Raw genomic sequence first — 15,346 nt, forward strand, 5'->3', positions numbered from 1 at the left:
CCTGCTCCCCTGCAGAAATATTGCTTCCCTGCTTCTTTGCACCACCTGTATTAATGCCCCCAGTAACCGCATCGGGAACCTTCTTTCTAATAGCAACATAGAAAATAGGAGCAGGGGTAGGTCATTTGGCCCTTGGAGTCTGCTCCACCATTCAATATGATCATGGCTGATTCTCTATCTGAACACCATACTCCTGTGCTCTCCCCATACCCCTTGACGCCTTTAGAGTCCCAGAAATCTATTTCCTTTTTAAATGTATTCAGTGACTTGGCCTCCACAGCCCTCTGTGGTAGAGAATTCCATAGGTTCACCACCTTCTGAGTGAGGAAGTTTCTCCTCATCTTGGTCCTAAATGGTCTACCCCATATCCTGAGACTGTGAACCCATATCCTGAGATTGTGACCCCCTGTTCTAGACCCCCACAGCCAGAGGAAATATCATCCCTGCATCCAGTCTGTTCATCCCTGTCAGAATTTTATGTGTAAATGAGATCTCCTTTCATTCTTCTAAACTCCAGTGAACACAGGCCTAGTCGGCCCAATCTCTCCTCATACGACAAATCTTGCCATCCCAGGAATCAGTCTGGTGAACTTTCGCTGCACTCCCTCTGTGGCAAGTAAACCTTTCTTAGGTAAGGAGACCAAAACAAATCTGCTACTTCAATTGGTGTTCAGCCACCTGTGCCTGAAAACAGGAACAATCAAATTTTCAGAGTATTGAATGTTTGATGTATTGGAGGTATTGCTGTATCTTTTCACTCATTCTCTGGGTGTGTTGAATTTACCTTGTCATTAATTCTGAATAGTAGCAGACTCCAGTGTGTTTCTAATTTGAGGTTAAATGATGCAGTTGGTGGCATTTGATAGGAAGGGGAAAGGGAGAAAGAAATTGATGCTAAATTTCAATAATTACTTATGGGAAAACATATCTGTGAGTTTTCTGCTTCTAAGTGCACCTAACTCCAGACAACTACATGGGTGGGTTTTCCCTTTCAGTAAGGGTAACCATCTTTAATGTTGTGGTAGAGAATTCGGGATGTAACATACACTTAGCACCATCCCCAATTGCCATGAAATCTAACATAAACAGTATGTAACCAAATCCTATTCCATAAAATATACCAGCTTTCCTTGCTGTGTCTCCAGTCTGTTGAAAACAAGATACTTTGCACAGTCCTTTGCTCCATCTTTCTTTCTCAAGTTTTCATCTCTGTGGAGCTCTTTATCTCTGTCATTCCTGCATTCTATAATCTACAAGCTTTAGAATCTTGACTTGGTGTCACCTTATCCCTATCCCCTGATTTACGTTGTCTTATTTTCTCCTGTGTTGACCTTTGTGGTGTCTTACACTATGAACGTTGGCCCTTTGCTAAAGCTATTCAAAAACAAAAGATGTCTAGAGAGTTTAATGGTTCTGCCTTGGATTTGACTATGAAAGGATTAGCTGACAACCTGATCAAGTTTTTTTCATTGCAATGGAGAGCGAACCTTCGCATAGAGTTGGCAAAACTCATCCAGTCTGCAGATCTGTGTGGCTTTGGACTAGGCTGAGTCCAGCTGGAAGAGATTTGTAGTCACACAATAATTGTTCATCTACAATATTCTATTGAGGTGTCAGCTGTGGCTCAGTTCATAGCACCCTCGCCTTTGAATCAGAGGGTTGTGGGTTCATGTCCCACTCCCGGAAAAACCAAGAACTGTGAATGTACTCGAAAGAGTTACAATCTGTAACTGTTGATAACTCGAAAGAGTTACAATATTCCATTGAGGTGTCAGCTGTGGCTCAGTTCATAGCAGCCTCGCCTTTGAATCAGAAGGTTGTGGGTTCATGTCCCACTCCCGGAAACCAAGAACTGTGAATGTACTCGAAAGAGTTACATGAGATCTGTTGATAACTCGAAAGAGTTACAATATTCCATTATTTGGTGGTGTAGGGGGAGCTTTATTCTGAATCCATTTCTCTCTGTGCTTTCCTTGAAAATGCGTAGTGATATGAAATAGATGGAACTTTATTCTGTGTCTAACCTTGTCTGTATCTTACATGAGAGTGTTTCATGTCACAATGTGGAGGCAGCTTGATTCTATATTTAACCTATATCATACCTGCCACATGGGATATCTCCTGGCTGTGAGGCTCTGTGTATGATAAATCCTTATATTGATGGGATTGTGGAAAAAGAACTCTACTCTGCATCTAGCCCATGCTGTAGGTGATCTGGAAGTGTTTGATGATTGTCATACAGGAATGTTTCATCTGCATCTAAGTTTGCTATACCTAAGCATTGGTCAATGGGTTATGATGTGTGTCTATGCTCTAGCAGAAGATTTTAAGCAATGTATTCACATATTTTATGGTGTGTTGAGATGCTCATTGCTCAGTAAGGAAGAGTTCTGGAAGCGATTTGAGAGTTTACCCCTCACCTTTTAACTGTACAGCTGTTAATTAGCCTGCTTTGAGGAAAGGTAAGTGGGATCACTTTAGGGTTGAATTGTCTCCAGAATGAACCACCCGATGATGAAGGATAGATACAAACTTGATCCTCCACTGAAGACTTGGTAACCAAAATTGAGCCAGGTGGGCCTGCAGTATTCCAAGGTGCAGTGTGTTTGTCTCACTGGGATCTGGAAGTGTAGACATGTCACTAACAGCTGGGGTTCTTCTTAGTGAGCACTCAATAACCCTGCAACCCAGTAATGTAACAGGTAGTGGTGGAGTGCACTGGAGTGTGGTAGCAGAGAGAGACCAGTGGCAACATTGTTAAATTTACAGATTAAATTTAATGTCAATATTAACATATTTTGATGATTTTAAGCTGGTCACATTTTGTAAGGAATACTGGCCTATATCAGGTACACATATTTAAAAGAAAAAATTGGAACTGAGGTGATAAAGCAACTCCATGTGACAGAGACTAGAAACTGAAAGTACTGGCTACAGGGCCTCCTCACAGCCGAATCCTCCTCATTGATGCTAACAGGAAAGTGTGAGAGGTTTCCTACGCGGAAGGAGAAAAGGGCTGAAAATAGAAGCATGGAAATTATTATTTTAGCAAATGCTTTAACCCCCTTTAAAATAAACTGACTCGTGTCTATGTTAAAATAGCATATGCCAAAAAACAATTAAGCTCTCATCCATTGATGACATTAGACATTTATAGGCTAGGTAGATGAAAATAAACGTACTATTTTGTTGAACAAATCTGAGCCTATTCTTATTCTGTAACATTAGGTGTGGCCAGTGTAAGAATCTTCAGCCCTGCATGATTGCTGATGGTCGATGTTTAGCCTGTGAGCCTGGATGGAATGGAACCAGATGTGATAAGACATGCTCTGCTGGTTTCTACGGGGAAGGATGTGGAGAGCAATGTCCCCGTTGCAAAGATGGACATACTTGTAACCATATTAATGGGAAATGCCTGCACTGCAATCCTGGATGGATAGGAGCTCGGTAAGGATTTGCTTTGGTGGTTCACTGCTTTATCTTGCTGAGGGTTGTGAGTGAATATCTTGTCAACCTTACATTCCACCAGCTTTCTCTGCCATTTTGTTTCTCCAGAAGGAACTGATTCTTTGCTGGTGTATGGTTCCATGGGACCAGTACCTCACACAATTAATCATTCTTCAGGACTTAGTTAAAACAGCCATGTGTCCCCACGGTCATTCATGACACTTATATGCAAGGGACCACTGAATAGTGATTATAAATGGGAGACCTTAGTAAATTTCCCCTCTCTAACCCAAGTGCACTGAGTCCAATTGTAGCATGCCTACGGATGGAACTCAACTAACTTAAGTGCATATGGTGTACAAAACCTAGAAACTTTCTGCTCTGCATGGCTTATGGATAAACTCTACAAGCTAATGGGAAGCTAGATTTCATGATATATTGTATTTCAACAGATACAAAAAATTCTAGCATACCCCAGAACAAGTGGAAGGGATGCTTGAAACTAGTTTATTTCATCGAAGAAACTACGTTCATATCTCCAACTCATCCAAAATCCTGTCGACCATATTCTATTGCACACTGACGTCTGCTTATTTATCCTAAACTCTACTGATTCTGTGTCCCTTATTGGCTCTCTGCTCCCACTGGCTCCTTATACCCCAAAGCATCAATTTCAAAATCCTCCTCCTTGTTCACAATTTTCTCTGTGCCCTCATTTCATTCACTTCATCAATTTCCTCCAACCCTACCTCCAGCCGACACTGTGCATTCTTCTGACCTTGGCTACCATCAATCCTGTCCTGCCTTCCACCCATCATTGGCAGCAGAACCCTTCAGCCAACATGCCCTTGAAACCTGAAAGTCTTTTCCAAAATCATCCCGCCTTGTCTTATCTTTCCTCATTTTCAAAAGCGTCCTCAAAGCCTATTGCTTTGAGAGTGCCTGAAGATAGCTGCCCTTACTATGCTCTGTATTGCTGCTTGGTGTTACTCCTACTCCCCCCCGTCAATGTAAAAAGCTTTGAGATGCTTTGCAATGATGAAGGCACCATAGAAGAGCAAGTTGTTCACTCAAAATTGTAGGCTTACTTAAGATGTATGTTTGTATTACTTGCTGTGTTATTGTGGCATCTTAACAGGATTACAGACATATACTGATATCAATGTCATCAGCTGTAATGCAAACCAGATAGTAATTGCAGGAACTGTTTGTTGGCGACTGGTGACTATATATTCTGGTGGCTATCCAACGTGACTAATGGAGCATTAGCAGAGAGCACTTTATGTACTATTTGTTGTAGTGTTTCTTGTTTCAATAATGTTTTCTTTCTTTATGTAATAGGTGTGACTTAAAATGCCAAAATGGTACCTATGGTGAGAATTGTAACTCAGTCTGCACAGATTGCATCAATGGATTCTGTCATTTTGCCACTGGAGAATGTATCTGCAACAAAGGCTTTCATGGCCTCTTGTAAGTATTGGAACACAGAGGACTACATTCCACAATGACGCAATGTGAGCTCAATGATGCGTAACCACACAGATTATAAACAGGCAGTCCATAAATACTTATAAACATTCAAAGCCTTGACGTTCCTCCATGAGACGCTAACATCTGAATGCTCAATGCTGTTTTAGTGAACATGTTAACCAATTGTGCATTTGTCCCTTTGTGTCCCATGGCTCACTCGCTGAATTGTAGACAGCACAATCATGGCTTCTGAAATAAAAACAGAAAGTGCTGGTAAAACTCAGCAGGTCAGTCAGCATCTGTGGAGAGAGAAACAGAGTTAATGTTCCTTCTGAAGAAGATTCATATTGGACTTGAAACGTTAACTCTGTTTCTCTCTCCACAGATGCGGCCTGACCTGCTGAGTATTTCCAGCAATTTCTGTTTTTATTTTGGATTGCCAGCATCCCCAGTCTTTTGCTTCAATCATAGTTTATGTTTTATTCAGGGACAGGGCTTATTATGTCTTGCTGGAAGTTAAAGGACTGTTTCCTGTGTATCTATTCCTGCCTTGTTTAATGCTTGTTTAAGGTAAATGGACCTTAATGTGGTACTAAAACATTCCAAACCAAGATCGTTCTAGATTCAATTCCTGGGCTACATGGAGATAGACTTCAGGACAATCCAGGAGGGTTGTAACCCTAGTGGGAAGGAGGAATGTCATTACCGTGGGTGTCAGAGGCCTGTAATAGTGAAGTGTGGCCAGTTACCCTTCAGGCATTGGAAGAAATTTAGCCCAATGCTTTCAAGAGAGATGAAGAGGAAAATTGAATTTAATTTGAACTTAAATAAAAGTTTTGAGATTGATATGCGAATGCTATAAGATCGTGGCTACTCCATGCATTAATGTGGCAACGAACTCTCAAATTGGTCGGTGAGTCAATCACAGATTTGCAGATATTTGAGACAGCCGAACAAACATTGTCCACACTGAATAATATTAGCCTCCAAGACACTTGAGTACACATGCTATAGATGACTGGGTTGGTAGTAAAGTATTTCCAGATGTTGGCCTGCTGGTTGCATGAATGAAAGGTTCAATTTAGCTTTCACTGAGGACTAGTAGTTGAAACAGCAGCAAGTCAAAATCAGCAGCCATTTGAATAACTTCAGAATATGAGGTCAGATTACAGTTTTTTTCTGATATGATTCCAATTGCTTTTTAGATCTTGTCTTTTCTTGGTTCTTTGTATCTTTGCATCATTGGTTACTGTGCCTTTGCTTAAATTAAACTTCTCCTGGGATCGGAGCTCATTTTCAAGTTTGCCCCAACTCCGTCTATGCTTCGATAGCCCAGAATAGATGTCAGTAGTACAGTGAAACCTGCTGCTCCATCTAGAGTTCCCACATCCCTGGTCACTCAGAGGCCTACCAGAGTGTCAACAGCCAAATTGACTAGGCCCCTGAGTAGCTGCTGGGGCCCACCTTGGGACTTCAGGCCCCTGGATTCCCAAAGGGAAGTTTTCATTTTTAAAAAAGCATATTTTTATGTGGGAGGTGGCACAGGTGTTTCCAGGGAGGGATCCAGCATGCCTCCCCTCCTCCCCATTCCTCCCTTACCCAAAAACAATGTCTTCAATTAGGCTTTCCAGCATTTTCAACATGGCGCACACCCTGGCACCCTAGCAATGCCGGAAACTGCCATAGAAATGAACATTAAGGAGCTTCCCTCTGACATTAGTTCACCAGCAAGCGCACCAAAGGTGCTCAATGGGCAGAATCCTGGGGTAATTGTACAGTGCCATCAGATTCTCAGCCCGTGTCACCGAAAAATGAAGAAGTTTAAAGTGTGTAAAGAGGCAGTGTAGTACTGCAGAATGAACAGATTTGAAGTCACTGCTCCAAGTGTCACCCACTTTCAATTCAGCACAAGATTCAGAAGCTTTGATCGCACAGTGACTCTATTGGCCCCTTTTCTGAGTAGCAGGTGTAGGCCTAAGCAGAAGTAGCTTTGTTCATTAGATCCATCTGCATGGTTATGACTTGTAATTCACTTCAGAGCAACAGGAAGAGCCTGCACATAATAGGCTCAGTGAACAGTGAGCCTTTCCTGGGGTAATGCCTGGGTATGTTCCTTTCCTGTAGTAAATTAGGATCTTATTTAGTGGCTGCTGAGTACTATCGCAGAATAACAATGTGTTTTATGTTGCTTCAGGATTAGCTCAGAGCTCCAGTTTGTTGGACCTGAGGAAGTGGCTGCTGATCATTTCCTGACCATGAGCCTCTGGGACAGACATGAGCAGAGGTCGCAGGGGTTATAGCGGGCTGATATTTAAAGCGGTGGTTTTTTTCTCTTGTTGGCAGGAAGTGCAGCTGTAGAAATGCACAATAAGGATTTCTGTATCTCCCCTTTGAAATCTTTCCTTCTCCCAGCCCAGACCCCCCCAACCTCACTTTTTATACACACACCTTCTGTTCAAGCAATGGAGCTTGCAAGCCATAACAAACCATTTTGCTAATGGACAATGACTAAACCAGGTCCTTGAGAACTATAGTGGAGGGAGTAGAACAGGCTTATTTTTTGGACCTATTGAAAATGCCGTTATCTTTCTCCCCAATATGTTCAGACCTGCAGGGATTTGGTTACCTAGGTGGCAGCCATCCACTGGTATCTCATCCAGGTGTCTTTCTTCTTGTGAACCTTGACGATGAGTTTTGTTTGGTTGTTCAGGAGTGAAGGTGATAACTAAGCTCTCATCCCATGTCCACACTGTGATCCCCAGTAGGCTTCACAGGATAGTCATCGGGAGAGGAACCCTGTCTGATTTTTTTCCCCCTCCTGGCCCATGGGTGACAAGGCTCATTGCACCACACCAACTGCTACACATACCAAGATTAGGACAGATCAGGGCTGGAACCTGGGATTTTCCAAGTCTTTATGGCTCATCTATTCACTGGAAAAAGTGGCTGCACTACTCAGGGATCCTGCTGAGATTTTAATGACTGTTTTTCTTTTTATATCAAGGAGATTAATGAAAAACCACATGTGCATGTTTCAGTAACAATTCCTTTCACTGAGTCAGATCCAGCTTGGGTTTGTTTTGTTGGAACAGCCAATGAGATCCTCCCACGATTATTTTGTTGGATCAAGATCCATATCTATCAAGCATTGCCATGCCTTGTTTTTCTCAGTCAAATTCACTTACTATTACTCCAGAATCACCCTGAAGAATAAAAGCAATCTCAGGCTATTTATTTTTTTCATGACCAACTGCGACCTTAAATCCCTCTATCTTTATTCACCCACTCTTGCCTTAAACACCACATCCATGGGACTTCTCCATCTTTAAGACTAAAATCACTTGCACAGTTGCCTTTGCTGCTTCCTTCCATCCCAGCTTCCCCTCGACACCCACCATAGAAGGAGGTGGTGGCATAGTGGTGTTGTGGCTGGACTGGTATTCTAGTGACCCAGGGTAATGCTCTGGGGACCTGGGTTTGAATCCAGATGGTAAAATTTGAATTCAGTAAAAATCTGGAATTAAAAGCCTGATGATAACCATGAAACCATTGTCAATTGTTGTAAAAATCCATCTGGCTGGCTCACTAATGTCCTTTAGGGAAGGAAATCTGCTGGCGTACATGTGACTCCAGACCCACAGCAATGTGGTTGACTCTTAAAATGCCCTCTGAACAAGGGCAATTAGGGATAGGAAATAAATGCTGGCCTAGCCAGTGACACCCACACCTCATAAACGAAAAAAAAATTCTAGCTCTGAACCCTTCTCTTTCTGTAGTTTCCCTCCTATCTTATTTTTGCCCTCACCAAGCTTAACGTGTCCAAAAAATATACATTCAACTTGCTCTATCCCCATCTCATGTGACTCCTCATCACTCAACTTCCATTCCAGCACCCAGTTAGCTGATATCTTCACTGGTTACCTTACCTCAGACAGAATGCAGAAATGAACAAACTCAACCTGTCCTTTTTCATTCATTTTTGGGTTGTGAGCATCACTGGCAAGGTCAGCATTTATTGCCCAACCCTAATTGACCTTGAGCATGTAGTATTGAGCCAGCTATAACTGAGTGGATTGCTAGGCCATTTCAGAGGGCAGTTAAGGGTCAACCACATTGCTGTGGACCTGGAGTCATATATAGGGGCTAGCTGATTTCCCCTCCTGAAGGACATTACTGAGCTAGATGGGATTTTAGACAATGTGGTAGGTTATTAATCATTATTAATCAGACTAGCATTTTATTCCAAATTTATTTAATTAATTGAATCTAAATTCTCCCAGATACCATGATGGGATTTAAACTCAAGTCTCTAGAGCTTTCATCCAGGGTTTTGGATTACTAGTCCAGTAACATTGCCAATATGCTACCATCGCTGATCTGTCTTCACTAATTACTGTTTAACTCTTTTGGAGTCAACCAATTAAACTAAATTAACAAAATTAAGGACAAAATAAGCACAGCCCCTAAATTAGGGAACTGCAAAACCAAAGGCAAAATTTAAAGGAAACTTACAAACATCAAACCAGAATGTGATTAAGGGGGCATAAAGCATCCCAGTCCCCGCGGTGCCCACCGAGTATGGAAGGCCTCGATGGTGCCGGCAGACACCACGTGCTCCCTCTCCATGGACACCCAGCCGCGAGCATAGCCGCGGAAGAGGGGCAGACAGTCGGGTCAGACGACCCCCTCGATCACCCACTGCCTGGACCTGTTAATGGCTAACCTGGCCAGGCCCAGGAGCAGGTTCACGAGGAGGTCCTCCTCCCCCCAGGCCCCCTTCCACACCAGTACCTGTAGATCAGGAGCGTGGGACTAAGGTGCAAACTAAACATCATTAAAAGGTTTTTTAAATAATTGAAAAGGGAGTGCAGCCTACAACACCCTATGTATACATGATCCACGGACTCTACAAGACCGCAAAAGGGGCAGGTAGCTTGGGAGTCAGTGAACCGACACATCTTGCGGTTGTAGGGGACTGCTGCGTGCAACACCCTCCACCCCAGGTCCCTGATGGAAAGCGGAAGGACACCTCCATAGAGGGCCCCCCAGTGGGGACCTCCGGTGCCAGACCGCAACAAGGCACACCAGTGCATGTCCGGACAGCGGGCGAGGGCAAGGAAGTGAAGGGTGTGCAGCAGTAGTCTATACAGGAAACTCCTCCACGCTGTGCTAAAGGACACGGAGGGCATTTCCGCGAGGCGACTCAGGTTGCGGGGCACCGGCTCCTGAGGGAGAGTTCGGGGCTTGGGGCAAATGTGGAATTCTGTCCGAACAGGGGTACGCTCAGACAGAAGACCACCACACACCTGCACCACCTCGAGGCCCAGTATGATGTTGGGGACCTAATTACTGTTTATCTTCAACTTCCCTTACCTCATTAAAGTCCTTGAATGAGTCATCACTTATCAGTACATGCCCATCTGTTCTACAATTGTTTGAATTGTTCCAATCATGGTTCAACACTTCTCAAAGCACCAAAATAATCCTAACCAAGTGACTGAACGACACCCCTTGTGACAGTAACTATGGTGCATTATCTGTCCACATCCTTCTCCAATTTTCTGCACCTTTTCCTTGGTTGTCCACACCATTGTCCTCCATTGTCTTCCCTCTGATATTGAGCTGTATGGCATTGCCCTCACATGGTTTCACTGTTACCTTTCCAAATGCAGTGAAACCATCACAAGTAATGGCTTACCTCCTCTCCCATATATAGTCACCTCCAGGACCCCAGGAGGAATAACCTAAGCTCTCTCCTTTTACTTTTGTTTAAGCTATATTCATGGGGATATTGTCCATGGACGGATGGTTAGCTTCTACATGTGCACTGATATTCAGATCTACCTCTCCATCATTTCTATTGGATCTTTGATTACCTTTGTTTTGTCTTAACTTTCTGTAGCTCCATTGCAGGATCACCAAAGCCATTATCTCTTGTCCCACTGATCCATTGACATCAAGTTTGTTTCCCATCCTGCTGGACATCCTAAAGCTCAAAAAGGCCATTTGCAATGTTGGTGGCATTGAGCTTTAAATCTCACATCTCGTTTATCACCAAGGCTACTTATTTACACCATTCCAATATCCCCTGCCTCCATCCACTCCTCAGCTCCTCCAATGCTGAAATCATCGGCATGCTTTTGTCAGCTCTGCTCCCATTGCTGATTTCCCATCATGCACTTTCCATTTCCCCCAGCATGTCTATAAATCTGACACTCAATCCTCACCTGCATTAAATCTTGGTCTCCCATTTCCCCCTCCTCACTGATTTACACCAGATTCCCTTACCTCAACACAATAAATTAAAAAACCTTCAACTCATCCCTCATTAATAACCTCCCACTTTCTGGCTCAATGCCTATTAGTGAAATGCCTCTGAACACTTCACTTACATTGACAGCATTCTAGAAATGCAAGTTACTGTTGTTGTTGGATGAGCAGTAAGGAGTTAACAGGCACTGGCAAAAATAAAGAAAAGCTTGTATTTTACATCGCCTCAGCACATTTCTCAAAATCTCTAACTGCTTCCTAAACAATGGAAAAAGAAAACGGAAATGCTGGAAATCTAAAACAAATGGAAAACAGAAAGAGCTAAATTTACAGAAAACTATGGGCAGGATTTTCCTGTCAGCGAGTGGGGGGCGGGGCCCGCTCGCCGACGTGTAAAATGACGCACGGTGATGCCGGGCGGAACTCCTGACGTCATCCCGCCACATTTAAATTATCCGGTAGGCGGGGGCACAGCCAAATCAGCTGCGCGCCCGCCGACCTGTCAATGGCCAATTGAGGCCATTGACAGAGTCATTAAAGTAATTAATGGACCTGCCCGTCCAACCTTAAGGTTGGCGGGCAGGCCAGGAGCCCTGGCGGGCATTATAAAAAGCATAAAACCTCATCCACGGGTGGGATGAGATTTCATGTCGGTTTTAAAAAATTTAATTAAAGATTTTTTTAAAATTATGGACATTTCCCAACTCATGTGACAGTGTCACATGAGGGGACATGTCAGGGAATTTTTTTTCTATTTTAATGCTTTTAACAGTAGAGCCGATCTCCCTGAGGCAGCACTTAGCCTCACGGAGATGAGTGCGCTCTTGCGTGCGCATGCGCAAAAGAGTACACTCTCAGGTTTGGGGATTCCCCCCGCCCACACAGGGAGCGCACAGCGCCCCCAATTGGGTGCGCCGATTGGACGTGCGCCTGTGCGCGCCCGCACTTCAATTTCACCCCCGACAGGGGGGGAAATCCTACCCTATGAAACTGTTTGGTTGTCTTAAAACCCCAACAGGTTCACTATTGTCCTTTAGGGAAGAAAACCTGCCGTCCATACCTGCTCTGACCTATATGTGACTCCAGACCCACAGCAACATAGTTTACTCTTAACTGCCCTCTGATTTGGCCTAACAAGCTACTTTGTTGCATCAAACTGCTAGCTAGCAGCTCAAGAGGAAGACCTACCATTACCTTCTCAGGGCAATTCGTATTTGGCAATGAATGCCATCCTTGACCCCAAGAATTAATTGAAATAAGAATCAACTTCTGTAAAGAGAAAAGACAAGTTAATGGTTGGGCCCCTGCTAATGGATGATTATACTTCAATCTCTATTCTACATTTCTCATTGTAGATCCTGACTGACATTTTTATCTTTTTATTTCATGTATGTTAAATTGTAGAAAATGTAGGCAAATACAAATTCTATTTTGAGAGTTAATCTATATTAAAGGAAGTAGCTACAGAGATAGTGGATGCACTGGTAGTAATCTACCAAGAATCCTTAGATTCTGAAAGGTCCCAGATGATTGGAGAATGGCCAATGTAATACCATTATTCAAAAAGGGAGGGAGATGAAAAACAGGTAGCTATAGGCCAGTTAGCCCATCTGTCATTGGGAAAATGTTGGAGTCCAATATAAAGGATGTAGTAGCAGAGCATTTAGAAATACGTAATCTAAGCAAGCAGAGTCAGCATGGATTCATGATGGGGAAATCATGCCTAACAAATTTATTAGAATTCTTTGAGAATGTAAGAAGCAGGATAGGTAAAGGGGAACCAGTAGATGTAATATATTTGGATTTCCAAAAGGTGTTCATTAAGGTACCATACATAAGGCTACTTAATAAGATAAGAGCCCAGGTAATGGGGATAGCATGGATAGAGGATTGGCTAACTAATAGAAGACAGAGAGTTGGGATAAGGGGAGCATTTTCGGGATGGCAACATGTAATTAATGGAGTGCCACAGGGATCAGTGCTGGGGCCTCAGTTATTTACAATATATATTAATGACTTAGATGAGGGAAATGGATGTACTATCGCCAAGTTTGAGGATGACACAAAAATAGGTGGGAAGGCAAGTGGTGAGGATGACACAAGGAGTCTACAGAGGGAAATAGACAGGTTAAGTGAGTGGGCAAAAACTTGGCAGATGGAATGTAATGTGGGAAAATGTGAGGTTATGCACTTTGGCAGGAAGAATAGAGGAGCTGAATATTACTTAAATGGAGAAAGACTGCAGATAACTACAGCACAGAACTTGAATCCCAAAAAGCTAACATACAAGTTCAACAGGTAATGGGGAAAGCAAATGGAATGTTGGCCTTTATTTCAAAGGAAATGGAGTATAAAAATAGGGAAGTCTTGCTAAAACTACACATGGCACTAGTTAAACCACACCTAGAATACTGTGAACAGTTTTGGTCCCCTTATCCAAGGAAAGATATACTGGCATTGGAGGCAGTCCAGAGAAGGCTTAATAGGTTGATCCTAGGTATGGAGAGATTTTCTTATGAGGAGAGTTTGAGTAGGTTGGGCCTGTACTCATTGGAATTTAGAAGAATGAGAAGTGACCTTATTGAAACATATAAGATTCTTAGGGAGCTTGACAGGGTAGATGCTGAGAGGTTGTTTCCCTTTGTGGGGGAGTCTAGGACCAGAGGGCACAATCTCAGAGTAAGGCGGCGCCCATTTTAAACAGAAATGAGGAGGAATTTCTACTCTCAGAGGGCAGTGAATCTGAGGAATTCTTTGTAGGGTTGTAGTGTAGAGGCTGGGTCATTAAGTATATTCAAGGCTGAGATAGACAGATTTTTAATCAGTAAGGGAATCAAGGGCTATGGGGAAAAGGCAGGAAAGCCAAGTTGAGGATTATCAGATCAGCCATGATCTCACTGAATGGCGGAAAAGACTCGCTGGGCCGAATGGCCTACTTCTGCTCCTACGTCTTATGGTCTTATGGCCTTATTTTTGGTAGTGTTGGATGAGAGATGAACTATGCCCAGGAAACCAGGAGAACTCTCAGTTGCTCTTCATATAGCGCCATAGGATATTTAACATGCATCTTAAAAAGGTTGATGCGCCCTCAGTTTATGTCTCATCTGAAGGATAGGAAATCTATCAATATATTTGTAGTAGTGACTTGCCCATGGGCTGGTTCTCTTCTCGTTTCTCCATGCCTCAATGTCCTGCGCTTCCCTCTTCAATTACTCATAAGAGCCTCACATTTTTAACTTCAATGAGGAATGTGCCCAGGGAAAAGAATAAATGAGGTGGTTTCCATTGCATTCCTTGCGGTTTTAAGCAAACTCAAGTCCTCATCCCAAAGGATTCTCTGTCTGTAAACAGCTGTTGTCCCTCAAAGTTTTGGCTCTTCTGCCATCACCGCTGAAAATTCGCTAGTTCTTGGCCATGGCTCGTTACCATGGACCATGGGACACTTACTTGGGCCTGGCACAACTCACAAAAGGACAGGGACGACCACCCCCAGAGGTCTCAAATGACCCTGCTATCCTAATCAATACAGCACTACATTGGAAAATCAGTCTAGGCTGATGACACCATGAAATGGACTCAAACCCTGAGGTCCTCAGGGTCACAGATGCCAGTCTTCAGCCAATTCGATTCACTTCCATGTTATATCAAGAAATGGCTGAAAGTGCTGGATACTGCAAAGTTTATGGGATCCTGACAACATTTCAGCAATAGTACTGAAGACTTGTGCTACTCTACTTGCTGCGCCCTTAGCCAAGCTGTTCCAGTACAGCTACAGCAATGGCATTTACCCAGCAATGTGGAAAACTGCCCAGGTATGTCCTGTCCACAAAAAGCAGGACAAATCCAACAGGACCAATTACCAGCATTCATCTACTCTTGATCATCAGCAAAGTGATGGAAGGGGTTGTCAACAATGCTATCAAGCAGCACTTAATCAGCAATAACCTGCTCACTGACACTCAGTTTGGGTTCCTCCAGGGCCACTCAACTCCTGACCTCATTACAACCTTAGTCCAAACTTGGACAAAAGAGCTGAACTCAAGAGGCGAGTTGGGAGTGACTGCCCTTGACATCAAGGCCACATTTAACCTAGTGTGGCATCAAGGAGCCCTAGCAAAACTGGAGCCAATGGGAATCAGGGGGGAAACTCTCTGCTGGT

At 43.4% G+C, this 15,346-nt stretch overlaps 1 protein-coding gene across 1 annotated transcript in view; it reads left to right on the forward strand.

Moving 5' to 3' along the window:
- Positions 1-15,346, forward strand: part of scarf2 (scavenger receptor class F, member 2) — a 115,709-nt gene that overhangs the window by 64,839 nt on the left and 35,524 nt on the right. The window contains exons 5-6 of the mRNA XM_078554271.1: positions 3,229-3,447; positions 4,789-4,917. Coding sequence (XP_078410397.1) covers positions 3,229-3,447; positions 4,789-4,917 — 348 coding nt within the window. The remainder of the gene's footprint in view (positions 1-3,228; positions 3,448-4,788; positions 4,918-15,346) is intronic.

This window comes from Cetorhinus maximus, chromosome 12, assembly GCF_964194155.1.
Source record: "Cetorhinus maximus chromosome 12, sCetMax3.hap1.1, whole genome shotgun sequence".
NCBI classification, from domain to species: Eukaryota; Metazoa; Chordata; class Chondrichthyes; order Lamniformes; family Cetorhinidae; genus Cetorhinus; species Cetorhinus maximus.